At 45.7% G+C, this 13024-nt stretch overlaps 1 protein-coding gene across 1 annotated transcript in view; it reads right to left on the bottom strand.

Annotated features, from left to right (window-relative positions):
- Nucleotides 1–7797: 7797 nt before the first annotated feature.
- The window catches only part of LOC129861014 (protein bicaudal D homolog 2-like), a 98303-nt gene continuing 93076 nt past the window's right edge, over nucleotides 7798–13024 (bottom strand). Inside the window, exon 10 of the mRNA XM_055932022.1 lies at nucleotides 7798–11052. Within this exon, the coding sequence (XP_055787997.1) occupies nucleotides 10689–11052 (364 nt within the window). The 3' untranslated portion in view covers nucleotides 7798–10688. The remainder of the gene's footprint in view (nucleotides 11053–13024) is intronic.

Genomic DNA, 13024 nt, shown 5'->3' with positions numbered 1-13024 from the left:
TTTATTTAACCAGGTAGGCTAGTTGAGAACAAGTTCTCATTTGCAACTGCGACCTGGCCAAGATAAAGCATAGAAGTGTGAACAGACAACAACACAGAGTTACACATGGAGTAAATAATAAACAAGTCAATAACATGGTAGAAAAAAGAGAATCTATATACAATGTGTGCAAAAGGCATGAGGTAGGCAATAAATCGAGTAATTACAATTTAGCAGATTAACACTGGAGTGATAAATCATCAGATGATCATGTGCAAGAAGAGATACTGGTGTGCAAAAGAGCAGAAAAGTAAATAAATAAAAGCAGTATGGGGGGTGAGGTAGGTAAATTGGGTGGGTAGTTTACAGATGGACTATGTACAGCTGCAGCGATCGGTTAGCTGCTCGGATAGCAGATTTTTAAAGTTGTTGAGGGAGATAAAAGTCTCCAACTTCAGAGATTTTTGCAATTCGTTCCAGTCGCAGGCAGCAGAGAACTGGAAGGAAAGGCGTCCAAATTAGGTTTTGGCTTTAGGGATGATCAGTGAGATACACCTGCTGGAGCGCGTGCTACGGGTGGGTGTAGCCATCGTGACCAGTGAACTGAGATAAGGCGGCACTTTACCTAGCATAGCCTTGTAGATGACCTGGAGCCAGTGGGTCTGACGACGAACATGTAGCGAGGGCCAGCCGACTAGGGCATACAGGTCGCAGTGGTGGGTCGTATAAGGTGCTTTAGTAACAAAACGGATGGCACTGTGATAAACTGCATCCAGTTTGCTGAGTAGAGTATTGGAAGCTATTTTGTAGATGACATCGCCGAAGTCGAGGATCGGTAGGATAGTCAGTTTTACTAGGGTAAGTTTGGCGGCGTGAGTGAAGGAGGCTTTGTTGCGGAATAGAAAGCCGACTCTAGATTTGATTTTGGATTGGAGATGTTTGATATGAGTCTGGAAGGAGAGTTTGCAGTCTAGCCAGACACCTAGGTACTTATAGATGTCCACATATTCTAGGTCGGAACCGTCCAGGGTGGTGATGCTAGTCGGGCGTGCGGGTGCAGGCAGCGAACGGTTGAAAAGCATGCATTTGGTTTTACTAGCGTTTAAGAGCAGTTGGAGGCCACGGAAGGAGTGTTGTATGGCATTGAAGCTCGTTTGGAGGTTAGATAGCACAGTGTCCAAGGAAGGGCCGGAAGTGTACAGAATGGTGTCGTCTGCATAGAGGTGGATCAGGGAATCGCCCGCAGCAAGAGCAACATCATTGATGTATACAGAGAAAAGAGTCGGCCCGAGAATTGAACCCTGTGGTACCCCCACAGAGACTGCCAGAGGACCGGACAACATGCCCTCCGATTTGACACACTGAACTCTGTCTGCAAAGTAGTTGGTGAACCAGGCAAGGCAGTCATTAGAAAAACCGAGGCTACTGAGTCTGCCGACAAGAATATGCTGATTGACAGAGTCGAAAGCCTTGGCCAGGTCGATGAAGACGGCTGCACAGTAATGTCTTTTATCGATGGCGGTTATGACATCGTTTAGTACCTTGAGCGTGGCTGAGGTGCACCCGTGACCGGCTCGGAAACCGGATTGCACAGCGGAGAAGGTATGGTGGGATTCGAGATGGTCAGTGATCTGTTTGTTGACTTGGCTTTCGAAGATCTTAGATAGGCAGGGCAGGATGGATATAGGTCTGTAACAGTTTGGGTCCAGGGTGTCTCCCCCTTTGAAGAGGGGGATGACCGCGGAAGCTTTCCAATCCTTGGGGATCTCAGATGATACGAAGGAGAGGTTGAACAGGCTGGTAATAGGGGGTGCGACAATGGCGGCGGACAGTTTCAGAAATAGGGGGTCCAGATTGTCAAGCCCAGCTGATTTGTATGGGTCCAGGTTTTCCAGCTCTTTCAGAACATCTGCTATCTGGATATGGGTAAAGGAGAAGCTGGGGAGGCTTGGGCGAGTAGCAGCGGGGGGGGAGGGGCTCTTGGCCAAGGTTGGAGTCGCCAGGAGGAAGGCATGGCCAGCCATTGAGAAATGTTTGTTGAAGTTTTCGATTATCATGGACTTATCAGTGGTGACCGTGTTACCTAGCCTCCGCTGGGAGGAGGTGCTCTTGTTTTCCATGGACTTTACAGTATCCCAGAACTTTTTGGAGTTAGAGCTACAGGATGCAAATTTCTGCTTGAAAAAGCTGGCCTTTGCTTTCCTGACTGACTGCGTGTATTGGTTCCTGACTTCCCTGAACAGTTGCATATCGCGGGGGCTCTTCGATGCTATTGCAGTTCCCCACAGGATGTTTTTGTGCTGGTCGAGGGCAGTCAGGTCTGGAGTGAACCAAGGGCTATATCTGTTCTTGGTTCTGCATTTTTTGAACGGAGCATGCTTGTCTAATATGGTGAGGAAGTAACTTTTAAAGAATGACCAGGCATCCTCAACTGACGGGATGAGGTCAATATCCTTCCAGGGTACCCGGGCCAGGTCGATTAGAAAGGCCTGCTCGCAGAAGTGTTTTAGGGAGCGTTTGACAGTGATGAGGGGTGGTCGTTTGGCCGCGGACCCGTGGCGGATACAGGCAATGAGGCAGTGATCGCTGAGATCTTGATTGAAGACAGCAGAGGTGTATTTGGAGGGCAAGTTGGTCAGGATAATGTCTATTAGGGTGCCCATGTTTACGGATTTAGGGTTGTACCTGGTGGGTTCCTTGATGATTTGTGTGAGATTGAGGGCATCAAGCTTAGATTGTAGGACTGCCGGGGTGTTAAGCATATCCCAGTTTAGGTCACCTAACAGAACAAACTCTGAAGCTAGATGGGGAGCGATCAATTCACAGATGGTGCCAAGGGCACAGTTGGGAGCTGAGGGTGGTCGGTAGCAGGCGGCAACAGTGAGAGACTTATTTCTGGAGAGATTAATTTTTAAAATTAGAAGTTCGAACTGTTTGGGCATAGACCTGGAAAGTATGACAGAACATTGCAGGCTATCTCTGCAGTAGATTGCAACTCCTCCCCTTTGGCAGTTCTATCTTGACGGAAAGTGTTATAGTTGGGTATGGAAATCTCAGAATTTTTGGTGGCCTTCCTAAGCCAGGATTCGGACACGGCGAGGACATCAGGGTTGGCAGAGTGTGCTAAAGCGGTGAGTAAGGCAAACTTAGGGAGGAGGCTTCTGATGTTGACATGCATGAGGCCAAGGCTTTTTCGATCACAGAAGTCAACAAATGAGGGTGACTGGGGACATGCAGGGCCTGGGTTTACCTCCACATCACCCGAGGAACAGAGGAGTAGTAGGATGAGGGTGCGGCTAAAGGCTATCAAAACTGGTCGCCTAGAGCGTTGGGGACAAGGAATAAAAGGAGCAGATTTATGGGCGTGGTAGAATAGATTCTGGGCATAATGTGCAGACCAGGGTATGGTGGGGCACGGGTACAGCGGAGGTAAGCCCAGGCACTGGGTGATGATAAGAGAGGTTGTATCTCTGGACATGCTGGTCTCAATAGGTGAGGTCACCGCATGTGTGGGGGGTGGGACAAAGGAGGTATCAGAGGTACGGAGAGTGGAACTACGTGGTCCATTGCAAACCAAAACAATGATAACTAGCCTGAACAACAGTATGCAAGGCATATTGATATTTGAGGGAGACATGCAATAAGGCGTAAAGTGATTGCAGGTCTTGATTGGGAGAGCTAGCTAAAACAACAGGTGATATAACAGCAGTTAGTCAGCTAACACAGCAACAGTAGGTAAAAATGGCGACGGCTAGGCAGAGAGGGTCGGATTAACTACACACAGATCCTGAGTTAAAGCACAGAGCCGACAGATAAAACACAAATAAACGGAATGGAGTACCGTGAATTATTGGACAGTCAAGCAGGCATCAGCTATGTAGCCAAGTGATCATAGTGTCCAGGGGGCAGCCGTAGATGGAGCAGTGAGGCCTCCACTAAACTAGCCCGCAGCGTTTAAAGTTAGTAGCCCGGGGGGAGGTCTGCTCAGACGGAGGGGGTCTGCTCAGACGGAGGCCGGTTGAGGGCACAGCGGATGGGCTATTCGTCTGCAGACCAGACGTGGTCGTGTCGACAGAGAATCCAAGCCGGATGGCGATGGCGAAAGAGAGGTTGTCTGTTCAGATAGCAGCCGATATGCTCAAGACAGCTAACGATTAGCGTGCCACAGTTAGCATATGGGCGTTCAGGTTACGTCGCGATGGAGGGGCCAGTTGAATAACTCCCTCGGGCAGATAACGTCGGTATCCCAGTCGTGAAGGCCCGGTGGGGCTCCGCATCGGCAGTAAACGGGTCCGGATAGGTGATTGTAGCCCAGGAGTGGCTGATGGAACTCTTCAGCTGGCTAGCTCCGGGATAATTGGTGTTTGCTCCGGAATTGATGTTAGCCAATAGTCACTCGGATAGCAGCTGGTTAGCTGCAAGATCCAGGTGTAAATGTCCAGAGCTTGCAGTAAAAATCCGGGGATATGGAGAGAAAAAAGGTCTGGTATGCTCTGGTCTGAGTCGCGTTGTACAAAACTGGCAATAGTTTTCCGAGCTAAAGGATAGCTGATGAGCGCTAGCTGTGGTTAGCTGAACTACTAACGTTAGCTTGTGAGCTGGCTAACTTCTGGCTAGCTTCTGTTGTTGATTTCGGATACGAGGTGAATAATACCTTTGAGGAAAAAAAACAGATCCGCACCACATTTGGTGAGGTGGGTTGCAGGAGAGTGTTTTGAAGTTGAGTTTTTAAGAAGAAAAAAATATATATAAAAAGAAATGCGAAGAAAAATATATAAAATATATATACACGGGACAGGACGAGGACAAAGGACATCTGACTGCTACGCCATCTTGGATTCATTGCCTATTGCCTGAGCTATATTGTTGATGTAAATTGAGAAGAGCGTGGGGCCTAGGATTGAGCCTTGGGGTACAAACTTGGTGACAGGCAGTGGCTGAGACAGCAGATGTTCTGACTTTATACACTGCACTCGATGAGAAAGGTATTTAGCAAACCAGGCTAAAGACCCCTCAGAGACATCAATAATTCTTAGCCGGTCGACAGGGATGGAATGGTCTACTGTATCAAAAGCTTTGGCCAAGTCAATAAAAATAGCAGCACAACATTGCTGACTTAACACAGTAATGAAAATACACACAGGACACCGTGTCTTTTCAGTCACATTTATTGATTTTATCCAGTATGACTACCTTTACACAGACATACCACTTCTCTATAGGAAAACAACACTTCATAGGATTAGTTCAGCAGTATTACATTAGACTAAACTCAGTTATTTCATAATTTTTTCAACATCTTCAAAGTTATAGGTTTGTTTTCGATTCTGTGTAAAGGTTCCCATGACTGATGAACATGCATATGACATTAAATTGTAATGAATATGCCACTAATCATAATGCACATTATTGAGAAAAATACCGTACTGCATAACAATTCAAATACATACCAACATACAGATGAAGTCGTTATTTCATATAAAGGTATCAAACTCAATATGGATCAATACTGAAACACAATATGACAATATAAAGTTACACAGCTAGTGTATTATCACAGTGCTATTGCATCCAGTAAACAGAAAACTTTTATTTTCCTTGTAAAACAGCATAAAAATTGCACTTTATTTTCTTCTTTTGTTTTTGCTTCCCAACCGTATTGATAACTTTTTACGCCTCAACAAACAAGCATTGGCAATATTGGCACAATTCAAGCTTGTTGATGCAAAATCTGTTTTCTGTTTCTGAAATCACAACACTTTAATAAGATGTATAAAACAAGTTTCAAGAATAGAAAATAAGATAAAAACTCAAAATGGACAAACAAAAGACAAAATGCGCTCCCTGCACATTTGCCAACAATACTATTGATAGCACATTACCTTAACCAAACAAAGTTTGAGATCACCTAGATGTTTCCAATAGAACACTGATCTACCCAAAACACAGTAGTGGTGTTTGTAACGTTTTGTTCAATAGGAGGCCAAAGGGATTTATTTTGGTTCCCAGTTTGATAAAAATAAAAATTCTCAATACCCCTGAATTTTCTGTTAGGATCACTGACCTGCAGAATTCAACACAATATCAATTGAATTGAGCTAATTTGAAAACTATCATCTCACCCCTGCAAAAAGGGCTCATCTTTGCATTTATTGGTGCTCACAAAGTAGTTTTAAACCCAAACCTCCTCACCTAAAAAACAAACAAAAAATCCTAGACTACGATTCTCCCTTGAAACAATGAAAGGCACGACTGGTCAGAACGAAGAACAAAACAGACCCAAAACAAATCCTGGGCAGCGCTAAGACAGAAAGCCCCGGCCCCAAACTATACCTTTCTCACTGATGTACGACTTGTCTTTCTTTCTGATTCTTGATTCTTTTCAAACCTAAATGATGTACCAAGATTTGGCACGATAAATAAAGAGAGAATGAAACAATTCCAATTTGGAATTTAATCGTTGCACTTGCAGAGAATTCTGTGAGCCAGTGATCCCTTATCAGTGTAACACCCTGGTAAGAAGCTGGAAAAACCTAAATCATTTTGCCACTCCATTTCTTCCCCCAAGAACTTCTTACCATTTTTGGAATCAGAGTGTCGTCAAGTTTCTCCGCGTTATCTTTGAACTATTCCTAGGAATAATAAATACATGAAAACCCCAGAATTTGCTCACCCTGGATTTAGAACATGGCAGCAGAACAAACATAAAATCAAACCAACAGCATAATAATAATAATAATATGATGAGACATAACAATAAAAGGATGCTTATTCAGTTGGATAAATTCTCAGAATCTTAACAGTAGGACTCTGGTTTGCGGTGTGGCTCTAGGAGAGTAAATGGTCTCTATGGATGATACAAAGAGACAACATATAGGAGGAAATATATTCCTATTCATATATGTGTATACTTGACTAAATAACTCACAAACCATAGCACTAAACCTTTCCTAGGTTAATAATATAAAGTTATAATCCTATAATAAAAGTGCACAGGTTAAAGAAAATATATATATAAAAAAATAAAAAGATCAAACCAGACATAACTGTTTGTTGATTTACATTGAGGAAAACCCCCCGACTCCCCTGGCTTCTCATGGGAAGGATAACTCAAACAATCACAAACTCTGATCATCATTTTACTAGGAGGGCAGAGTTCACTGTACTTGTGAGCATCGTCTTCCGGCAGCAGCACTAGGAAATGTGAAATACCCTTTCATTCCCACACATAGGACATAGAGGTTAGAGGTCATATAGGTTACAGAGGCAATAGAGGACATATAGATCATGCTGTATAGTGAGTTAAAGGGCAACTTGGAGGAATATTTCATATTCATATGAGAGATTTTGTTTGGTCGGGTTTTACAATTTTGGCCTCTAGGGCTAGCTGTTTTCAGGAACACTGAAGGTGACGTCGGCAGTGTTAGAGGATCCTGAGTTGGAGGATCCTCATCCAGGCAGAATTAAATTACTACAAAATGAAGAAACATAGAAATCATAAAAATTTGCCTTATTGGTCAATTTAGACATTAACTTGGTCAGTAATGATGCCATTCCAATCAAAAACACGAAATAAGAAAGAGTAAAAAGATGAATGCCGAAGCCCCAGTTAGTTATAGTAGCTACTAACTACAGGTAGGTGCAAACTGGGTTAGTTGTCTTGAAGCAGACTCTGTCATATCAACATCATGTCAATATGTTTTCGAGGAGCTGATGTAAAAGCACTACTGCCTGAGAAAGACAAGCAAGTGCAAGAAGCCGATGACCTCACAAGTACTATGACCTTTGACACCTCCAAAACATAGACACCCCCCCCCCCCCCCCCCCCCCAGAGTTTAGACCATACCCCAGAACCAGGTCAGTCATAGGAGGGCTTTTCCCAAATGGCATGCAGGTTAATGAGAACGGGCATGTTTTTTTTATTTGTTGCATGCAGGCTCTCAACCAATCAAAAATCGAATTAAGAGCGTGTGAGAGAACTCAACGTTGATGTGGGCAGAGCCTGCAGACAGAGGTAGGAGGAGCTTAATTCTGGTGGAATTCTATTGATGACATCAGATAAACGGACATTGATTTCAAACTAGACCAAGAGAACTGGGGGGGGGGGGGTCTCTCTAGCCACAATCACATCCTGGATTATTAAATCTATCTATTGTTCAGTGAATCCAAAGAGCTGAAACAAGGGAAGAGGGATAGAGGGTCAACTAATTTGAATCAATGTCCACTGGTAAGATTCCACAGTTAGAGACAAAGTAGTTAAACAAAAACCTCATATAAAAACAGGAATCATTTTTTTGAATCACCAAGGGTTTAGAGCATCTCCCTCAAATAACCCTGGAACCCATGTCTCCAAACACAGTATCAAATTCATGACCAGCATCGTTTAAACACTAGTATTACTCCTCTGTCCTCTCCTAGTCTCTACACTCAGCGCAAACTGATATAAACAAAGAGTGAATCTATCGCTGTCACTTAAGTGGAACAATAACCGAAGAGTGATTTTCACTCAGTGGAGGTGTTTGTCTGATGTGAACACAGTCTCCATACTGTGTTGTGTGTCTAAAGGTCTCGTAGCGCAGCACAGCACATACTCAACTCAAGCAGGGTTGGGGATGTCCCTCGTTCGGAGGAACGAAAGCTCTCCCTCCCTATTCCAGAGAGAGGGGGCCTAGGAGGATCCTAGAAGATTCTAACCTGATTACAATCATATCATTAAGAATATATAGTTTTTTATGTTACTGGTAAAAAAAGCATAATTTGATTAATCTTCAAGGATTTCCTGGCATCAACTCTGCTTTTAGCATCATAAAGCTAACAATGTGTGGTTATGTACAACATGGATTTATCTAACACAAGCCCCACATTCATTTATTTCTTTATTTTTTAATCTGTCTGGCACAAGCTTGCAAGGTTTAAAGCTTTTTGGGGGATATTGAAGACAGTATATTGGTTTGTCCTCTTGCATACAAAGAGCATCTCAGAAATGAACTACCCTCCATTTGCAGAAAACAACATACCTACACAGTGCCGGAGTTGAGATCACTCACATATCACGCACACACGCACGCACACACACACGCACACACGCGCACACACGCAGGGTTCAGAACACGCATACGCGTGAGGACGTTACCTGATAATATTCTGTTTTTCCCCCACATAAAGGGAGAGTGGCGTTTCAGGGCGAGCAAGCTGCTGACAATCTAAAAGAGAGAGAGAGGGGTTGTCATGACAACCAAGCGACGAGACACAGGTTAGAGACATGAGGAGGAGGACAGGGTTTTCAGCCACATAACCACACATAGTTCATTTGAGAGCTTAAAAGGGCCTCCAAAAAGAGAGGGAAAGAAGATAGAGGGAGAGATGAGCATTAGGCTGACAGACACAAAGACAGGGCTTTACATCCATAGATAGATATAGTTGATATCAAGTGTTTGGGTCGACAGGCACTTTGCCGAGGGTTGTCGGTTTTGTTTGCAGAATTATGATCCGGATCTGAGTGCCATTGATTTTTGTGCTCTTTTAGGATCTTTACTGATGTTACAAAAATCACCATCAATCAAAACTATATTGTATCTGTTCACAGTTATTATATCCTTTTCTAATATAAGTTAGAACCTGAGGCACCTATTCTGAAGTGCACTTAATTTAGGTGTAGAGATCGTTTCGTCTTGCTTTCGTTCTCTAGTAACATGGCTCTGAAAGAACACCAATATGACATACTGGGTCACATGGAATAGCCCACCGTTTCTTTCAGCAGACGTTAAATAAGTGCTCTGGTTAAAATGTAGAGCCCTGTAGTACATAGCTTGTGCTGTGCCACACACCTTTTTACATAGAAAAACAGTTAAAAGCTCAGTAGCATTCTCAGCTGCAATGCCATGCGATTGGCCTGAATGAATCCTGAAATTAAACACCTGTGGTCTTAGGTGCTCCTTTATCACCCACCTCCGACATCACTAATCATCAGCCAACCCGCTTTGAGAGTTTTGAAATTCAGTTAGAAAACCCAGCAAATCACACTGGACTCCCCTAAGCAACAGCAGGGGGAGTTTGCATATTGTTTTGTTTCATTTGTTTATGTAAACATTAAAGAGCGACCTGATTGGTCAGCGGGTTGCTGGGCTGGCTTAGTCCTGGGGGGCCAGGAGAGAGGAGAATGGGGGGCTTTATCGAAGGAGCACCAACGCCAACAGACGAGCAACACAAGGAGAGGATGTCAACTTCAGTCACATGACCCCTTAAAGTGACACCCTCTTCCCAAGTCCCCACCCCCTAAGTGCATTACAGTTACCAGGCAACACACTCAGGGGGTTCAGAACACACTAAGCACAAATGCTGCCACCTTTTACATCATCATAAGTACAGCACCCCATAGTATCCACAGAAGCCCACCGGCGGCCGGTTGAGACCCTATCCACATGCCATACATTATGTCTAAAACAGTCCCAAACTTCTAGTGCACACTGTACTGTACATACACATCTGCATTCCCCTAAGCGTTTACACTAGCAGACGTGAGCGGCCATACGTGGCCATGGGCATACTTATGTACTGTAGGTTAGAAACACACCAGGCCCTATGAGGCTACAGGCTGGGCAGGCAGGGAGCTAAGCGAGCATAGTGGGGCTCTTTAACATTAATGCAGGGGAGAGCCTCGGGCTCCTCCCCTCTGTACACAGCAGTCCCGTGCTGACAACGCAGCCGCTTCAGTCGCAGTAGATCTTGTACTTCTCGCTGCAGAAGACCACAGGGCCTCCACGGATGCAGTTGGGCATGGCGTTGGGCTCGTTGGGGCGGCCGATCCCGGCACAGGTGAGGCCGTGACTTATGCGGGGGTTGTTGACGGCGTTGGTCTGCCCGTTAGTGGTTCTGCCGTTAGTGGTTTTGGCTTTTGGTTTGCCTCCGCGGCGGGTCTGCTCGGTGTCAAACTCCAGGTCCTCCAGGCGCTGGGTCAGGGCCAGCTTCTGCTGGATGGCCATACGGAGCAGGGAGTTCAGGGTCTTCTTCTCATCCTCCGCCGCAGACAGCTGTCTCTGCATCTCATCCAGCTGAGTCACATACTCATCACAGCTACAGGAGAGAAGGAGAGAGAGAGATACAGAGATAAGGAGAGAGACAGATGGAGGGAGAGATGGATAGGGGAAGAGAGAGAGAGACAGAGAGAGAGAGAGAGACTTGACTTTTTATCTTTCTTTACTGAAACTTTCTCATTTCATTTTAAAAAACTCACCACCCCTTAAAAATAAAACACCAAAATATATCCTGTACTGCATACATGTACCATACTCACCTTTCCATCTACCACATGATACAAACCAACATCACAACAACCAAAAAACCTTACCACTTCTACAACCGTATATCCAATACATCTTCCCCAGCTGTACAGACACACACCATATCTCCTGAAACATCTCCACACTTTTTATCATTCTGTAGGACTAAAACTCAACCCTAATGCATGCAGAAACCATCCCATTAAACAATAGTAAAGGGTCTGTTATCCCCCACCTTTGACCCTGTTCCTCCTTGTTAGCCAAATAGCAAACTTCGCTTGAGCAAACAGACAATTCAACAAAACACATTTGGCTTTCTCCTTAATCAAATACCTGTATCCCATTATAAACATCCCAACAATAAAACCACCCCCAACCTCTCACAGAGACATTCCAACAGAGACATTAATGGCATTAACCTGGTGCACACAGAAAACACATGAATCACAGTTTCTTTCATTACACAGAAAGGACACCCCTGCCCGACTCCCGGTTCAACCCGTGCCAACCAGCTGTTAGTGGCCTGGGCTGCATGAAGAACCCTCCACTGGAGGTCCCCTGACCTTTTTGGTACTGGGAGTTTGTAGAGCCCCCTCCATCTAAAACCCCCCATACTCTCCACCCCACATACCCCCTGCCACTGATGTGCCTTCACTCCTGTTAGGCTCCTACTGTTCCTAACCTTAACGCAGAGGTTGTAGAGGGCTTTACCTCCAACCTCTTCAAACTCCTCCAGGCTCGGAGTGTTAAAATCTAACAAGTCCTCCAGAACCCTGTGCCAGTCTCCAGTCTCTGCCGTCACCTGCAGTGACGAAAACATTGGTGGCCCCTCCCCCTTTGGCCGCTCAAACACCCCCCTTACCGGCTCAGACAGTGCCTCCTGGACCTCCTCCAGGAATCTCTCTAGCAGCCTAAGAGACGTTATTCCTGTTTGTTGTGCCAAGACTTCCGGGGTTTTCCACCCCTCCTCTCCCAGCAGTCTCAGGTCACCCGGCCTTTGTAAACCGTCTGCCATCAGTTGCCTCTGCAAGGTGGCTGACTGAACCGATCTCAAAGGGATGGATAGGTTGAGGAAGATAGGCTCCTCCCACACCCACAGCCCAGGCTCCACACCCCCTTCTCGTGTGGGCCTTAGCAGCTGCCAGGCCCTCAGCACTGCAGAGTAAAAATCTGAGAGACCTGCTGTACTCAGCCTCTCCAGCTTCATGAGGAACAGCTGCCGGTCCAACCCTAATCTGCCAGCTCTCCTCAGTAGCGCGCATGCTGGTTCCCTCCAGCCAACATCAGTATGGTACAGCAGTCTCTGCACCGTCTTTAGCCGGAAAGCAGCCATCCTGCTCTCCAGTTCCACCAGGCCCTGTCCTCCTTCGTGGACGGTCATGTACAACACTGCCGCACTCAGCCAGTGATGGACCAACCAGAAAAAGTCCACCAGCTTGCGCTGCAGGTCTGCAAGCAGACCGGGGGGGGGGGGGGGGGGGGGGGGGGGGTTGAGGACAGCCAGTTTATGCCACAGGGAAGATGCCACCAGGTTGTTGATTATCAGCACCCTCCCTCTATATGACACTTGGGACAGGAGAAACCTCCACCTGGCCAGTCTTGACACCACTGCCTGTGACAGCCCCTCTCGGTTCTTCTTGACCAACTTCTTCGAGCCCAGGTACACCCCCAACACTTTAAGCCCTTCACAACCCCACTGCAAACCCCCTGGAAGCAGAGGAGGAGCCCTATCCCCCCATGCCCCACATAATAGAGCTTTGCTCTTG

Source organism: Salvelinus fontinalis, chromosome 8 (genome assembly GCF_029448725.1).
Source record: "Salvelinus fontinalis isolate EN_2023a chromosome 8, ASM2944872v1, whole genome shotgun sequence".
NCBI lineage: Eukaryota > Metazoa > Chordata > Actinopteri > Salmoniformes > Salmonidae > Salvelinus > Salvelinus fontinalis.
This window is presented reverse-complemented; position numbering and strand designations above follow the sequence as displayed.